General features: G+C 41.0%; 1 protein-coding gene across 1 annotated transcript in view; it reads left to right on the top strand.

Moving 5' to 3' along the window:
- EFHC2 (EF-hand domain containing 2) overlaps nucleotides 1-17,993 on the top strand; it is a 220,788-nt gene that overhangs the window by 94,651 nt on the left and 108,144 nt on the right. Inside the window, exons 4-8 of the mRNA XM_040266147.1 lie at nucleotides 2,512-2,735; nucleotides 4,957-5,208; nucleotides 7,822-7,935; nucleotides 8,323-8,461; nucleotides 15,002-15,167. Of these exons, the coding sequence (XP_040122081.1) occupies nucleotides 2,512-2,735; nucleotides 4,957-5,208; nucleotides 7,822-7,935; nucleotides 8,323-8,461; nucleotides 15,002-15,167 (895 nt within the window). The remainder of the gene's footprint in view (nucleotides 1-2,511; nucleotides 2,736-4,956; nucleotides 5,209-7,821; nucleotides 7,936-8,322; nucleotides 8,462-15,001; nucleotides 15,168-17,993) is intronic.

Below are 17,993 nucleotides of genomic sequence, written 5' to 3' on the forward strand. Positions count from 1 at the left end.
CTCAACACAGTTACTGGCACATAAAGATATTCATTAAATGTTCTTTAATGAATAAGGAATGAATAATTTCTAAGTATTTCTAGACTTTGGGAAAAGGCACTATTCTCAGTGCTACAGAAAATATGAGGAAGATTGCTTGACATCTTTATAATAAAATGCCTCCATTATGGTACAGGTTACACAAGCCAATTTTTCTTGAACCATTAGACCCTCAGTTTGCTCTGCTTGCTTTTTCTTCTTTTGTCTTTGCTCCTAGAGTAGATTCCCAGGCTTAAGTCAGTTTACAGACATTCCTCCATGGTTATCTTGCATTTCTGTGAATCTTGCAAGCAGAGACACTGACTGCTCTTTGTTCTGGATTATCTTTTCAAGGATGTTGATATAGCACACAGCTTTGGAAGACAAAGGTAGTCTCTTCTTCTGGAGCAAAAGGCAAGTTTGCTCACAGCCTTGGAAAACAGAGGTGATGTCTCCCTCCAGAATAAAGGGCAGACATGTTTACTGTACAGTCTAGTAAAGATAGGGGACTTCTCCAGTGGCTCAGACAGTAAAGAATCTGCCTGCAATGCAGGAGACACAGGAGACCCAGGTTTGCTCCTTGGGTTGGTAGAAACCCCTTCAGAAGGAAATGGCAACCCATTCCAGTATTCTTGCCTGGAGAGTCCCATGGACAGAGAAGCCTGGTGGGTTTTCTGTTCCATTATTCTACAGTCCATGGGGTCACAAAGGATTGAACACAACTGAGTCATTGAGCATGCATGCATTAATAAAGATAATCTCTCCCTCTGAGACAAAAGGCAGGGATGCTTATTGTCCATTACAAAAGATTCAGTTTCCCTCAGCTCAGGGTTCCTGTCCAGTAGTGTGGAGTGTGCAGAAGTTACCTGGCCCTTGTTGTGTCACTCTTTGGGAATCAGGGCTTAGAAAACTGGCACCAAAATATTGATGTTCTGGGTACTGTTATTACTGTGAGTAATAAACTGCCCTTTGTCTGTCACCAAAGCATCTCATATCATCTACCAGCATCCTTGAAATTGTGGCAGGCTAACTTGTCAGCTAGCAAGCAGGATAAAATCTCAATCCCTAAATAATTCTTGACAACAGGTTTCAGCAGTGTTAGGGTAAGTTGGTTATGGTGTGATATATATGATACATTCATCTAGTTAGGGAGCCTTTTTTACCTCCAGTGGCTAGTTACCATTTGGGTGTACTCAGGGACCCTGGGTCCATACTCTCAAGAAAAAAAGTGAATGGGTATCATAGGGTTGAAAGTAGAAGGTACTATGAAGCCTGTGCTAACTCTCACTTTGTGGAAGTGGTTGGGTGGAGGTGGACAGAGGCTGTAGAGAAAGGCGGAGGGAGAAGAGGTTGGTAGAAGGAACAGGATTCCAAGAAGCTTCAAAGCAACATAGAGTCATCCGTGCTTATGGAAGCTGTAAATCAAGGTGTTGGCATCTACCATAGTGAAGCTTCAGTTCAGTTCAGTTCAGTCGCTCAGTCATGTCCGACTCTGCGACCCCATGAATCGCAGCACGCCAGGCCTCCCTGTTCATCACCATCCCCCGGAGTTCACTCAGACTCATGTCCATCGAGTCCGTGATGCCATCCAGCCATCTCATCCTCAGTCGTCCCTTTCTCCTCCTGCCCCCAATCCCTCCCAGTATCAGTCTTTTCCAATGAGTCAACTCTTCTCATGAGGTGGCCAAAGTACTGGAGTTTCAGCTTCAGCATCATTCCTTCCAAAGAAATCCCAGCGTTGATCTCCTTCAGAATGGACTGGTTGGATCTCCTTGCAGTCCAAGGGACTCTCAAGAGTCTTCTCTTAGTAGTTTTCTTTTTTCAGTCAAGAGTGCATTTTTGTGAGTACTCTGATTTGGGGTCTTAGTTCCTTGTTTAGCATGCTCACGTTGAGTGCTTGTGAGTGAAAAGGTGAGCATGCTTGTTTTGGGGAAAAACATGATGGCACTGTCTGGCACATTGGGTCACCCTGTTTAATACTCCCTTCTCCTTCCCTCCTGCCATAATCTTTGTGTGCACACACTAAGTCGCTTCAGTTGTGTCCGACTCTGTGCAACCCTATGAACTGTATGTGGTCAGGTTCTCTGTCCATGGGATTCCCCAGGCAAGAATATTGGAGTGGATTGCCATGCCCTCCTCCAGGGGATCTTCCCAACCCAGAGATCAAACCTGTGTCTCTTAAGCCTCGTGCATTGGCAGGCAGGTTCTTTACTACTAGTACCACCCGGGATTACTTTATAATAGAGTAAGCCCTAGTACCACTTAGGCAACTCTAACAACATACAAGGCTGGTCAAATTACTCTGAATCTCAGGCACCCCAGCTCCCTGTGGAACCCTCAGAGTTTGAACATTCTGATGCTACTTCTCCAAGAGCCAGTCCTTTGCCCACTTCACCATGGTGAGAAAACATTCAGGGTTGTTATAAAGATGTGCTCTGATCTCTTGCTGGTGAGCCACATGATGAAATAATTGTGTTTTATTTCACGCTGTAGGAATTTTTATCCGGCGTCATCGGATTTCTCTCCCACCTCCTAATGAGGATCAGTTTTATACTGTGCATCACTTTAATGTCAACACCAACATTGTCTTTTATGGTCGAACATTCAAGATTTATGACTGTGATGCATTCACAAAAAACTTCTTGACGAAAATAGGAATAAAATTAAATCCCCCGGGACAATGTCCGGAAGATCCTTACATGAAAACACGGAGAGAGGTAAGTTGACTTATCCATGAGCTCTAGTCTTCAAGATGAGAATCCATTCAGAATCAGTGAATGGTATCAGTACTTCTGATGCCCAGGTGAAAGGACTTGGGGGGCCATGGTCACTGAAGTTGTCCTCTTTTCCTTTGGGCTGGACAGAGGCTGGAGGTTGGCTTTGGTGCAGAAAAGAGACACTCTCTGCCCTCACCCCCACTTCTCTTTACAGAGAGTGGCCCTTCCAGGCAGAGGGAGTCTTCATGAGCTGCCCAAATGGGATGGTTTCTAAGAGCTCAGGATTGGCTTTGTAGTCACTGACACTGAAACAGTTGGGCCCACTCTTACCTGGCTTTTCTTTTCCCATTTTAGTTGCCTAACTCTGGGGAAAATCTTTGCTCCTGCGCTACTGATACACTCAACCAAGCTTTGGGTACACCTTTTTCTTTCTTAAGACTCCCAGCTTCCTTTAAGGTGATGTCAGATGCAGAGAGGTTCAAAAATGAGAAGGGCCATGATTTTGATGTGCTCCCATGATAACAGGATGCTTATTGGCAAAGTCTGATCCAAGCCAGTGTAGGGAGGAAAGAATCAGTGTTAGTAGTATTATTGTAATCTTTCCAGAGTTGTTTTTTTTTTTTAATGAGCCCTTGGCCCAAATTTTATGTTTTACAGAAAAATCTGAATACCCAAAAGGGCAGGTGTTATTAGTGGAAGGTCACCTACCTCACCAGTCTTCTTGCTAGGACTTGAACTCAAATCTCTTGCTTCTTATCCTGATTTTAATTATTCTCATTTGTTTCTCTTTTTTTGATGTATGATCATGCGCAGTAAAATGCACAGAAATTAAATATACAGTTTGATGGGTCTTAACAAATGTATACACCCATGTAATCCATACCCGAAATCACAGTCTAGAACATTTCCATCCTCCTAGAAAGTTCCTGCATGCCTTTTTCCAATCTGTCCTTCCCCCCACCCAGGGATAAGCACTATTCTCATTTCTATCCCTATAGATTAGTTTGGTCTCATTTTTATTGTTTCTAAAACTTGTAATTAACTTCTTTGCAGAAAGATAACATAAAATTTAGAATAAAAATCTCCTTTGATTCTGCTTTGATCTCTTGTTAAAAGCTGCATGTAGGATCATTCATCTATTCCTGCCTCCTAGCCCCATCAGAATTATCCTTTAATACTGTAGACATATACCCCTCCTGAGACATATAGATTGTTGATCCTGGAATATCTAAGGTGAAATCCTTGTGGCAATATTCTTGTGTGTATTGGCATGCAAGGAGATTTATGGTTTGGGTTCATTTCTGTGTTTTTCCAAATGCCCTGGAAGTAAGAGTCTGGATAAATACAAAAGTCTTTAGAACCAGCAGAGAGAAACCAAAAGAAATGGATCTATATGATTTATCACCCTTTGCATCTGGCCACACTCATTCACTAACACCTGGTATTACATGATAGAGATTGTGAGTGATGATGCATAATATGAAATACATAGGAACAATGTATGATTTCATAGGTTTATAAGGAAAAAAAATCTTCTGTTCCAGGAATCAAGAATAAATATCAAGAACAGCCAAGAAATGTTTTAAATAATTTCCTTTCAGATTGAGAGAATCATTTTAGGATTTATTCCCTCAGGGAGAAAGCTCTTCAATAAATATAGAAGTCTGTGGAAAATTAGGAGTTTAATAAGAGGCTTTTATATTGACTTTAATTCATTTACTTCTCCAGTGTTTGCTGCCTTGAAATGTAAAGTTAAAATTAAACAATTTAACTTGAACTGAAAAGATCTCCCGTGGTATGTAATCAGTAATGGATTTCTTAGAGGCCTTATCATGCCAAAGAAAGTTTTCTCTATCAGTGAAAATAGAGATCTTATAATTTCATTTAAATATTAAAGATAATCAATAAAAGTAGGGATCTCATAATTTCATTTAATATCAAGGATAAGACTCTGAGAAGAGTCACTTTTCAAAAACATTATAGAAGTATACTTTAGTGTGTTAAAATAATGTTTAATGAAAAGCTTCCTAATACTTGATTGTCTGTATTTCTAAGGTTGAAACTAGTTATATATGCATATCATATATGTTGTTAGTTGAAATTTTTTAAAATATCACAGAATAGTCTATGGAAAAGATACCTCTATGTTCTTTGACTGCTTGCATCCCAGAAGCAATTATGGAAAGACTTCCACTATCATTAACCTTTTCTCCACTGACAGAAGCTAGACTGCATGGAGCCCTTACGTCCCTATGAGTCCTTCGACACTCTGAAACAGTTCCTCGAGTATGATAGGAAGGTCTTGCGTTTTTTCTGCGTGTGGGACGACTCAGGCTCAGTGTTTGGGGATCGTAGAGAACTCATCCTGCATTACTTTCTGTCTGATGATACCATCGAGATCAAAGAAGTCTTGCCACATAACTCAGGAAGAGATTCTATGTCATTGTTTCTCCAGAGGAGAAAGCTACCTAAGGTGAGCAGTGGACACAGGACCGCTTTCTGAGTTTGCTTGTGGGCTGAAGACTCTAGTCACTGTCTGGAATGTCGCGTGTTATGACTGATGGTGACAAGTCACTATGTATTAGTGCTGGTATTTAGAAAATTTGCACTTTGTGCCCTCTATTAATATACATCTATGAAAGTTATACAGAGGATATGACAAATTGGAATTGGAAGATTCAGGGCTTAAGGCACGTAAAGGGAAAAAGTCAAATGTAAGAGAACTACCTATGTCATTGAGTTTACTGTGAGTCTTATGAAGGTAAATGACTCTCGAGTAAAAGAATTGCTCATGGCCTTGGGAAGAGCAATAGCCTTTGGCCTCTGTAGCCTACTGGGGAGATCCCATTGTATTGGTCTGGGCTGTGAACATACACACACACACACACACACACACACACACACACACAGAGGAGTGACTCTTCTGTGAGTAGCCACTTGCAGAAGTAGTCACCAACTAGCCACTGGCTAGCAACAGTAATAGCTTTAGCACCTTTACTATTAAAAAAGAGTTGTCCAAATGATTTCTACACATGTTCATGGCCAATTGAGAGCTAATGTAACCTGGGTGCAGTGGAAACAGCACATAGACAGAAAACCTGGGTTAGAATTGTAGATCTGCCGCTTACTAGCTGTGTGACCTTAGGCCAGTCATTAACCTCTCTGAGCACATTTCCCTATCTCTAAAATGCTGTTAACTAGGCTTCCCTCCTGAAAGTGAAAGTGAAGTCACTCAGTCATTTCCGACTCTTTGCGACCCCATGGACTATAGCCTCCCAGGCTCCTCCATCCGTGGGATTCTCCAGGCAAGAATACTGGAGTGGGTTGCCACTTCCTTCTCTAGGAGATCTTCCCAACACAGGAATCGAATCCAGGTCTCCCGCATTGCAGGCAGACGCTTTACCATCTGAGCCACCAGGGAAGCTCTAGGTAACTGTAAAGACTGAATGAGATAATATAGTAAAAAGCACTATCTAAGTATCTGTAAGAGCTTCCATGTGGTATTATTGGTAGAGAACCAACCTGCCAATACCAGAGATGATAGGAGATCTGGGTTCGATCCCTGGGTCATGAAGATCCCTTGGAGGAGGGCATGGCAACCCACTCCAGTATTCTTGCCTGGAGAATCCCCATGGACAGAGGAGCCTGGGGGGCTATAGTCCATGGGTTCACAAAGAGTCAGACATGACTAAAGCAATTTAGCACAGATGCATGCAAAGACCTGTGAACACCTATAAGGCACATGAAAACATCATGGCTTATTCACAGCTCTATGTTGTTTTCTTTCTTTCTTTATTTGGATAATGTATTTTTAAACTTACTTCTTAGTGCTACTGAAAAGATTAATGTAATACTCATTTCTGATGCATACAACCACTGGTTATTTGTTTATCACAAGAGGCTTTTCCAGATTCTCAAGAGTCTTCCATCAGAAGTCCTGCTATGTAGCTTCTTGGGGCTGGGACTGGGTTTGCATGGTATATGCATAGCAGGTGGTTGGAAGGAGCCAGGGAAGCCTGTTCTTAGAATGGCTTTGTAAAATAGGCTAAATATAAAATAATAATGACATACCTGACATTTGCAGTGTTCCTTGACATCAATTGCTTCATTTATTCATTCATTCAACAAATATTTAGTAAGTGTCAGCTGTGTGCCAGCTCTGGGGTTACCATGAGATAGAAAATGGGTTAATTCCATTTTCTATCTCATGGTGTTTCCATTCTCATGGGAGAGAGATCCAAGAGCAGTGGGTATTCCCTTGACGCCACATCCTTTGAGAAAGCAAGGAGTAAATACTGTTACTACTGAAGTTCTGAGAGGATAAATGTCTGGCCCCATGTCCTATAGCTAAGAAGTGGCAATGAGAGAGTTTGCATCCAAAAATGTGTTGTTTTTTCCTCTATAACGTGCCTTTCTTACACCCTACACCTCATAAATTCGCATGTTTTAACTTTTAGTTTATGTCACATGTATCAGGGATGATTCTGATTTCTCAGCTGAGATAAACCAATTAGTTTCCGCAAGTTCTGCTATTTCCTGCCTGACCACCTCCAGCACAGGTGAAACTGAAGAGTGTCCTCCTTGGCTTGCTCCCGGTCACAGTTTCTGTGAGAGGCTGACCGCACTTCACTGTTCATACTACCTCACCACACTGCCTCTCTCAGCCAGAAAAATGCCTCCTTGCTCAGGGTCAGGCAGGGTGCTGAGCCAGTCAAGAAAGCAAGGCAGGGCATCTTGTTGTTTAGTGAAAAGATGACTGCTGATGAAGCAGTTAGAGAGCAATGACAAGTGGTTTAACCCTGAGGTAGGTGCTATAGAAGTTTGGATTGGGGACTGGCCAGCAGGATGGGAGAGGCCAGAAGGAAAAGACAGGGCTTCATCAGGTCCTTGAAGGATGAGGGGAGTGTAGACCAGCCCGCAAGGGGTGAGGAAACATGGGGGAAAGGTGGCTGGAGTCTGTGTCCTGTCTTCCTCGGGATGATAGAGGAGAACCAGATGGTATGACTTGCCACTTGAGCCCCTCACCAGGAGCATGTTTATGTTGAGAGTCCACCTATCACATCTTGATTTGATTTATATCTTCTAGTATGGCCCCCCTGGAGTCTATCAACCAGGCCAGTTAACAGACCGGACAGTTCTCAATGTGTATGGTGGCTACTCAGAGACCCGAGTGCATGGCTACCTGTTGGATAAATATAACGTAAGTCATGTTTTATTACTGTTACCAGTATGGCTTCTCTGAAACCTGGAATGTGGGCTGAGTTGTGTATTCTTCTGGGAGACTGGTTGTGAACGACATTGATGACTATATAAATGTATGTGTTATACTGTTGCATTTATCAATAATAAACATGCTTAAGTGTACATATAAATATATGCATTGCATTGCCATTTTGTAGCACTACCTTGCTAAAAGAGTGTTTTAAAATGTTGATTTTGAGTGGTTGTCTTTTGATTTGATTTAAAAAATTTGGCTATAAGTGATGTAATGGATTTTTAAAAATTTCCGTTTTTCCTTTGAGAGGGGGGATACCAAGGTCTTTGGTGGGTCTGTGGTGCCAACATCATGTTCCTTTGTTTTTATTAGCTAGGAAAATTAGACCAAGAGTTTTACAAAGATACTGACCTATCCATAGGAACCACCATCAATGTGTGGGGAAGGAAAGTGCTCCTTTGTGACTGTGATGATTTCACGAAAACTTATTATAGGACTAAATATGGAATTGGTAAGTGATACATCTGTCAATTAGAAAATAATATTTAAACTTGGAGTCTTTGTTCCCTAGTTAAGATTGAGCTGACTTTTGAGTTTCAAACTCTGAGCTTCTAATAGCTGCTACCATTTATTTAGCATTTGCTAACTGCCAGGCATTTGTTGTCTTATTTATTCCCCTAATATCATCCTCATTTTAGAGGTGAAGAGACTATGGCTTGTAAGGGGTTTCCTGGACGAAGGTCATGCATGCAGCAAGTAAAGAGTGAGCCAAAAACTTAAACTTGTCTGCCTGATGCCAAAGGCTGCTGTTTTCCCATGCAGTCCCCTGCCTCACTGTTGTGGTCAAGCAGTTGAAATGGAAATGCAGAGACTTTTCTTTCCACTGAATCCTTGCTTACCACAGAGGCTATACTGATTTTTGTTCTCTAGCAAATTGTGCCCATCTGCTCTACCTTTCCTGGTGAGGCACAGCCAGGCTGCCAGCTTCTCTCTTTTTAGTTCCTCATTCCATTCAGATCAGGATAGTTCAGTTCATAATGGAAGCCAGTGACTTATTAAGCACCCACTAGATGTAGGTCATTGCAGCGGACACAGGAGCTGCAGAGTTGTGTAAGGAGTTTCTAGGCTGGAAGGGGAGCAGAGATCTGCTGCATGTTACATGGTGTTGTAACTGTCACAGAAGCAGGGGGAGGATCTGAGATGAAACCTGAAAAACAAGCCCCTCCGTTTGTTAAACCTGCAGGCCAGCCCTACCCCCTTCCCGGACCCTCTACCCCAGGGTTCAGGTACCGGCTGGTGCTTGGCTAAGTGGGGGTGACAGGAGTTGCCAACCTCCCAGATTGGGGGTTGGAGCTCGGTTGGGGGTTGCTTACTCCTCTCTGAACATTGGAGTATTCATATGAGCTCACTTCCCTGAGCCATGAGATGGAAGCCAGAAACAACCACAGCTTTTCCTAAAAGACAGGGTGCTTTGTCTCTAGTATGACACGAGGCCCACCTTATGTGTCTTGATGTCCCCATTGTGTAGTATTCCTGGCCTCATGGGAATCATTATATTATGTAAGAAGACACACAGCACACAAAGGGGTTGGAATATAAAAGACTTTCAATTTCTCTCTTTGGTTCACTAAGGGAATTTGTTCCACTGCATCTGCATGCCAGATTAGTCAAAATGGGGCCAAATTGGTGGCCTCTTCTTACATTATTTTCTAAAATTAGTCCTGTTGGTGGACACAGTTGGGCATATTTGTTTTGGGTACTGAGGACAAGAAGGAGCCAGGAATGTGCAGGTAGTGGCTGCCATAGAGAAGCTGCTAGTGACCCTTAGATAGTTGGGAAGGATAATTTGAGTTTTAATAAATGTAAGTACCTGTTCAGAGTTGACAAGTCTTCAGTGTAGAGTTGAAAATTGATAAAAAAAGAATGAGTCACTGAAGACATTTACCTATGTCCTACTGAAAGATTGTATGCGTGCCTGCTCAGTCATGTCCGACTCTTTGTAGAATCGGAATCCATGGGCTGTAGCCCGCCAGGCTCCTATGTCCATGGGATTTCCCAGGCAAGAATACCAGAAGGTGTTGCCATTTCCTACTCCAGGGGATCTTCCTAACCCAGGGATCAAACCCGTGTCTCTTGCATCTCCTGCATGGCAGGTGGATTCTTTACCTCTGTTCCACCTGGGAAGCCCACTGAAAGATTACCTTAATACAAAGGATGTGGTGAGGTCATATGATCCCTTAAATATTAAGTCCAACATTCGGTTGATGTTTGTTAACTTGATTTTGAGAATATAAAGTTTGTATTTGGAGAAATGAACATAGTACTGGAGAGACCCAGTACACTGTTAGTCTCTTGATGAGTTTACAGGGAACTTTCAGAGGCAGAGGAAATCTACCAGTGTGCTCTGGATCTAGCCATCCTCACCAGATGTATCAACTTCAACTGTCCTGTGGTCAGTTTCAGTTGAGTCCTAGTGCCTAATTTCTTCCTGCTCACTTCTTTTGCTCTCTCTAGAGACTTACAGTATTATATTTAAAATATTGTTTGTGCCTTTAAAGCTCATATAACATGAGCATTATGTCTTTAAAGAGAAAATTATGCAAATACAAAGTTATGCATTTTATAGTCATGCCGACTTTTTATATTTCTCCTAAGATATGTTAAAATATCCCATTTAATAGACACCATTATTACACAACGTTTCTTGAGTAACAACAGTATACTTAATGTAACTAATGACTAGAAATTATATCCATGATTCAGGGAGGAGGGGAGTGAATCAGTATTCTCTGATGATCTTTGAATTTGCTTTTCCTGACTTTTTGGTAACATTAAATAGATGCAGTTTCTTTGGACATTTAAATTTTTTTAATAATTCATCTGGCTCTAAAAATTCATAAGACTAACCACATTTTATACATTATATTTTGATATTCTTGAAGCCCAAACCAGGACAGAGTCCTGGCAATAATTGTGGTCACATTTCCTTCCTTGCCAATAATTGTGGTCAGTAGAAACCTGGTGTCACCACCCTGCAGCGCCACAGGAAGAAGCTGACAACTGCCAATGACACAGCTAGGGACCTCCCTAAGAGGAAGCCAGGGGGAGATTGCTAATGCAGTATACAGTCTGGGTGCCTCAGTACCTTCTCTTACCTATTGCTACCCCCAACATATTTGGGAGGAGAAAAAATGGCAGACGGACCAAGAGGTGAAGTTGGCCACAGTCCCAAGAAAGGCACATGAGAAAGCTTTCTATTATGTAGAAGCAGAGGGCTTGACAGAATCCCAAGAGATATATATGTAAAACCCCTGTGTTAAACCCCATCTGGACTCCTAAAAAGATGAGATTCTTTTGTGCGTTTCAGGATTCTAAAGAGAAGGCAACTTCCTCCATGAAACAGTCCAGTGTGACTGCCCCACTAGGCAGCTTGGCCATCCTGCTGGCCCTGGCTAGCCTGCCGGGCAGGAGCATGTCACTACCTCCTTTCTTCATGTGTATGAACACGGACTGGCAGATGGAGGCCTGTCGGACTTTCCTGTAGCATGAAGGTTGGAAGAGGCTCCAGGGGCTCTAGCAGGTGTTTCTTTCACTGAAGGGACATGGATTTGAATGCAAACTGTTCTTACCTAGAATTCCTGCCCTGGGTTATTATTTTTTTGTCCATAAGAGGACTTTGTTACAATCAATTCTTAGTGGTTGGGACAACCAAACTAGTGTGTGTGTGTGTGTGTGTGTGTGTGTGTGTGTGTGTGTGTGTATGCGCATGCTTAATAGCTCAGTTGTGTCCGACTCTTGTGACCCCATAGACTGTAGCCTGCCAGACTCCTCTGTCTATGGGATTCTCCAGGCAAGAACACTGGAGTGGGTAGCCATTCGCTTCTCCGGGGGATCTTCCTGACCCAGGGATCAAACTTGGGTCTCCTGCATTGCAGGCAGAGTCTTTACCATCTGAGCCACCAGGGAAGCCATTAAGGATAAGCAAAAAAACTTAAAGCATATTTAATTTTGTGGAGTCATTTATAGCCATCTCTGAACTCTTGGTGTTAGAAACAGCAGAGCATCTGAGAGTCTAATGATCATTTGAACAAATGAGCCATCCCAAGATGCAGCAGCAGAGGTAGAGTTTGCTTTTAGTCTCACCATGTGGCTTTGATTGACCTAACAATTTTGCTTTTTTTTAAAAAAACCTCTTGTATGCAGTGAAGAAGGTTGAGAATCAGATGATTTCTAAGGGTTTTCTAGCTAGAGCTAGAAAATTATGCGATTATTTGACCCCAAAGTGACCATCCCACTGAAATCATTTGACCTGAGTATAAGGTACAAGCAGAGGTGGATTCAACCTCAAAAATAATGAAGCTTAAGCTTTAGGATTCTTTTCTTTGCAGGGGCCCCATTCCAAGGCCCTGGGCCTAATTTTATCTTAATTATTTGACATTTTTTTGTCTTACAGAGGTTCTCCCAAATAATAAGCTTCAGGCCTCCAAAACCTGGGGCCAAATCTGGGTTACTAGCAAATCAGAGGTGAATATCGAGGTAATTGAAGGCTTTTCTCAGAATCATTTCCAAATGAGATGATGAATAGTAAACCACTGTGAAGGAGCATTAAGATACATTCTTTAAAAAAGAGTCTGTCCCCTCTGTGTAAATTTGTTGGAATGTAGTCAGTTATGGATGGACAGTCAATATATATGTTTTCACAAGTCTCTTGGAATTAGAAGCATCGGACTATTTGAAAGGCAGATGTGTTTTAGGATCTATTAGAATGTCAATGTAAGAAGATATTTGGGACCTGTGATTGATTCATGCTGATATATGGCAGAAACCTGCACAATATTGTAAAGCAATTATCTTCCAATAAAAATTTTCTAAAAAAGAAGATATTTGGGAAGTTGCTTTGTAAAAATAAAAGTGTATACTTTTTCATCAAATATTTTTTAACACCTAAAACATGCAGGATGGTGGAACAATGGAAAACCAAAGACAGAAACTTATCCAGGCACAATTCCAAACCTTTGTGAATATACACAATTAACCCATAAAAAGTGGAATCTTGAGTATACAGTATCCAGAAAGACTGTATTGTTGGAAAAGTCAGACATGGTGGAGTGGAACAGTTCTCGGCATTTATACACTAGATGGCACTGTGGGTGCAGAGGAAAGCTCTAAATTGTTTCTTTTGTTACTTAAATCTGTTGCAAAAATGATGTAGTTGAGAAAACAACAGTGTGTTATAAAACCTGTAATTTTGGGGGGAGATGTAGAATGCATTCTTAATTTGAGATTCAGCGTGTGTCCTCTTTTGGTTAGGTTGTTTAGATTATTATATAGAGTTGGAGGCATATGTCCCCTGTTGGAAGAAACCAATCATGCCTGAATTTTCTAATAATCACGTACAGTTCTTCCTGCCATCCCCTATGGTCCTTTTCCTAAAAATGAAGGTACCAGTTAGTGGTGTGTTTCATGTTACAATTAGGAATGATAGGGTCTGCTATAATTCTGACGAATTCCAATATTTAAACTTGCCTCTTTATTACCAAGGCTTCTCTTTAATTGCCACAAAAAATAGCAATAGGAGAGTCTCACCAGTCACTTCCATACCCGCAGTCTGACCGCCTCCTTTCACTAAGTCAGTGAGAAATATCTGATGGCATTCTCTTTGTTAGTATGTCTTCTGTGAGCAGTTTCTGTCAGGGTGGAACAATACTCTTTTGGGGATTATGCTTGAGGAGGGTTCACACAAAGGCTGTTAGGAAGTCTAAGGAAATGTGAAAGTTGAAAATGTTTTCAAATCAGAGTTAGAAACAGCTCCTTAGCCTTTTGATCAGTCAGTCCAAAACAAAAACAAAAACAAAACTATCCCTCCATGTGGATGACACATTGTTGCACATTTTTTAGAGAGGTATGTACTAAATCTGTTCTCTTCCTTCTGTTAGAACTTTGGCAATGGAAAAGGAAATCTTTTCTTATGCAAGACTCCTTTCAGGCTCTAATGGAAACACCTATGGGATGGTCAACTTTGGGGAAGAGGTAGAAATGAGATTCCATGGGTTCTTTGGTTGCTTTGCTTTCTTTTGCTTTAAGAAAGATCCAGACGTCATCTTTGCCATTTGTGGTGTGCAAGCACTGGTGATTGGGATCTATTGAGTCAACGTGTCATCTACTTCAGAGGGCACACTTGCTTCCCAGAGGTGGTACAGCCTCACAAATGAGTACCTAACAGCTCCCAGGCTATTACAAATATGTCTCCACCTGTCTCTTCATCTCTCCTTCCTCACAGATGATAAATGAATTAACAAGGTCAACCGTATTTACCACTTACCACTCCCTTTGGCAGTGGTGGTTTTAAAAGTTGTGTTAGTTTGATTTGGGTTTTATTTATTAATTTTTGCAGTATCACATTTCAGTACGATTGCAGTCTTTTCTTGGGGAGTAATAGAGGCAACTGGGAGGGGTTGTTGGTGAGAAGAAATGTTGTTTTTGTTTTTGATCTAGTTAGTGAAGTATCATGGCCTGGAGCTAAGTTAGAGGAAAGGGAGAGGGCTTAAAATGTGGGCTCAGGAGGAAGAGACAGTAGATGGGGAAGGTAAAGGCAAAACAACTGGGAGTCAGTCCTATTTGGAAAGGAATTTAATTAGTGAGTGTTGACTAAAGATAGGAGAGAGCTACATTACAGGTTAAAATATGGAATGGGTAGCATAAAGTTTCAAGCTTGAATTTTCGTATCTTTGGAAAAATCAAGGAAGAACAAAACATATTCTGAAATGGGGATGTGATGACAAAAGATAAATGTTTACTTATTCGACACACTCAGTCTCTCCCTCTCTTTCTTTCTTTTGAACCAATGGCGATTATTGAGTGAGTTCTGTGGTTTTTGTAAACATGATTGAAACCTACCCTCTCAGGATTTTGCTGTGTTTTGTTTGAAAGAGTTTAAAATAGTCTACAAAGATCTCCATGTTCATCTTGAAAACATAACAAACCTTTCAAAACATCCATAATCAGGGCAAAAAAAAATATTGATGTTTCATCTGCCTTTGTTTTGTTATAGAGAACTTTACCTCGATTCCATGCAAGGCCCCATCTCCTCCAAAAATAGAAAGGAAATTTCCACCTTATACCAGCTTCAGTTCTGAAGAGGATTCTCTTCGCTCCTGCATAGGCATTATGCCTACACCTCATCAGAGGAACTTCAAGAAGTTCATGGAATTTGACAGGTGCTTGAGGGAACTGTTATTTTAATCTTATTTTTCCCAAATGTATGTGAGGTTTGTAATATTGTCCTCATGACAAAACAGATGACACTTAATTTATCTGATTTCAAGTCCAGGGACATGTTGTTATAACTTTAATGAAGATGATTAACATGTAAGTATTAACAGATTCTTACATCAGTGGCTATTTTATTTACTTTTTTCCCCAGGTTTTTTCAGAAATAACTGACATAAAACATTGTGTAAGTTTAAGATATGCAACATAATGATTGGATATATGTATGTATTGAAAAATGATCACCACAATAAGATTAGTTCACATCCATTACCTCACAGTTGGAATTTTTTTTTCTTGTGATGAGAATTTTTAAGCTCTACTCTCTTACTTTCAAATATACATTATTATTTACTGTCATCATCATGCTGTATGTTATGTCCCCAGAACTTATTTATCTTATAGGAGAAAGTTAGTTCCTTTTGATCACTTTCACTCAATTATCCCATCCACTCCCCACCCCGCTGCCTCTGGCAGTCACCAGTCTGATCCCTGTTTCTATGAGTTTGTCTTTTTTAGATTCTACATATAAGTGAGATCATGTAGTATTTGTCTTTCTCTTGATTTATTTTACTTAGCATAATGCTCTCAAGGTTCATCCATGCTATTGCAAATGGCAGGATTTCCTTCTTTTTGATGATTGAATAATATTCCACTATGTGTGTGTGTGAGTGTGTGTGTGTGTGAGTGTGTGTGTGTGTGAGTGTGTGTGTGTGTGTGTATGCACGCACGTGCGCACACATGCACGTGCATTGTGTCCTCAGTTTTGCCTGACTCTTTGCGACCCCATGCACTGTAGCACTCCAATCTCCTCTGTCCATGGGATTTCCCAGGCAAGAACTGGAGTGGGTTGCCATTTCCACCTCCAGGGGATTTTCCTGACCCAGGGATTGAACTTGTGTCTCTCACATCTCCTGTATTGGCAGGCAGATTCTTTGCCACTGTGCCACCTGGGAAGCCCCATGTATGTGTGACATACATATATATATGTATTTTTTTACACTTTATCCATACACCTGTTAGTGGACACTTGTGTTGTTTCCCTGTGTTAGCTATTGCAAATAATACTGCATTGACCATGGGGGTGCAGATATCTTTTGGGGACAGTGATTTGTTTCCTTTGTGTATATATATATCCAAAAGTAGAATTACTGTGTCATATGGTAGTTCTGTTTTTAATTTTTTGAGGTCCCTCCATGCTACTGTTTTCCACAGTGGCTGCACCAATTTATATTCCCATCAACAGTGCACAAAGGTTCTCTGTTCCCTACATCTTCACACTGAGTGGTTATTTTAATACATCATCTGGAAGCCCCAAAAGCTGTATTATCCCCAATCTATATTGGCTTTCCATGTTTATGTATGTGTATGTAAATATATATATATATATATGCTTTTCCATATATATCTATCTCCTCAAGATGATCCCTAGGAAATGGTGTAGAATAAGGGTCATCAGACTTTTTCTTAAAAGATCAGATACAAATATTTTCTGCTTTGTGGACCATACAGCCTCTATCACAGTTGCTTAGCTCTGTCACTGTAGCATGAAAACAGCCATAGGTAATTCATAAACAAATGTGTGACTACATTCCAATAAAACTGTTTATGGACACTGAGAACCCCATGAACAATATGAAAAGGCAAAAAGATAGGACACTGAAAGATGAACTCCCCAGGTTGGTAGGTGCTCAATATGCTACTGGAGATCAGTGGAGAAATAACTCCAGGAAGAATGAAGGGATGGAGCCAAAGCAAAAACAACACCCAGTTGTGAATGGGACTGGTGATGGAAGCAGGGTTCGATGCTGTAAAGAGCAATATTGCATAGGAACCTGGAATGTTAAGTCCATGAATCAAGGCAAATTGGAAGTGGTCAAACAGGAGATGACAAGAGTGAACATCGACATTCTAGGAATCAGTGAACTAAAATGGACTGGAATGGGTGAATTTAACTCAGATGACCATTATATCTACTAATATGGGCAGGAATCCCTTAGAAGAAATAGAGTAGCCATCATAGTCAACAAAAGAGTCCGAAATGCAGTACTTGGATGCAATCTCAAAAACGACAGAATGATCTCTGTTCCAAGGCAAACCTTTCAATATCACGGTAATCCTACTCTATGCCCCAACCAGTAACGCTGAAGAAGCTGAAGTCAAACGGTTCTATGAAGACATACAAGACTTTCTAGAACTAACAGGCAAAAAGATGTCCTTTTCATTATAGGAGACTAGAATGCAAAAGTAGGAAGTCAAGAAACACCTGGAGTAACAGGCAAATTTGGCCTTGGAGTACAGAATAAAGCAGGGCAAAGGCTAATAGAGTTCTGCCATGAGAATGCACTGGTCATAGCAAACACCCTCTTCCAACAACACAAGAGAAGACTCTACACATGGACATCACCAGATGGTCGACACCAAAATCAGATTGATTATATCCTATGCAGCCAAAGATGGAGAAGCTCTATACAGTCAGCAAAAACAAGACCAGGAGCTGACTGTGGCTTGGATCATGAACTCCTTATTGCCAAATTCAGACTGACATTGAAGAAAGTGGAGAAAACCACTAGACCATTCAGGTATGCCCTAAATCAAATCCCTTATGACTATACAGTGGAAGTGAGAAATAGATTTAAGGGGCTAGATCTGATAGACAGAGTGCCTGATGAACTATGGATGGAGGTTCATGACATTGTACAGGAGATAGGAATCAAGACCATCCCCGAGAAAAAGAAATGCAAAAAAGCAAAATGGCTGTCTGAGGAGGCCTT

Source organism: Oryx dammah, unplaced genomic scaffold (genome assembly GCF_014754425.2).
Source record: "Oryx dammah isolate SB20612 unplaced genomic scaffold, SCBI_Odam_1.1 HiC_scaffold_23, whole genome shotgun sequence".
In the NCBI taxonomy this organism is placed as follows: Eukaryota; Metazoa; Chordata; class Mammalia; order Artiodactyla; family Bovidae; genus Oryx; species Oryx dammah.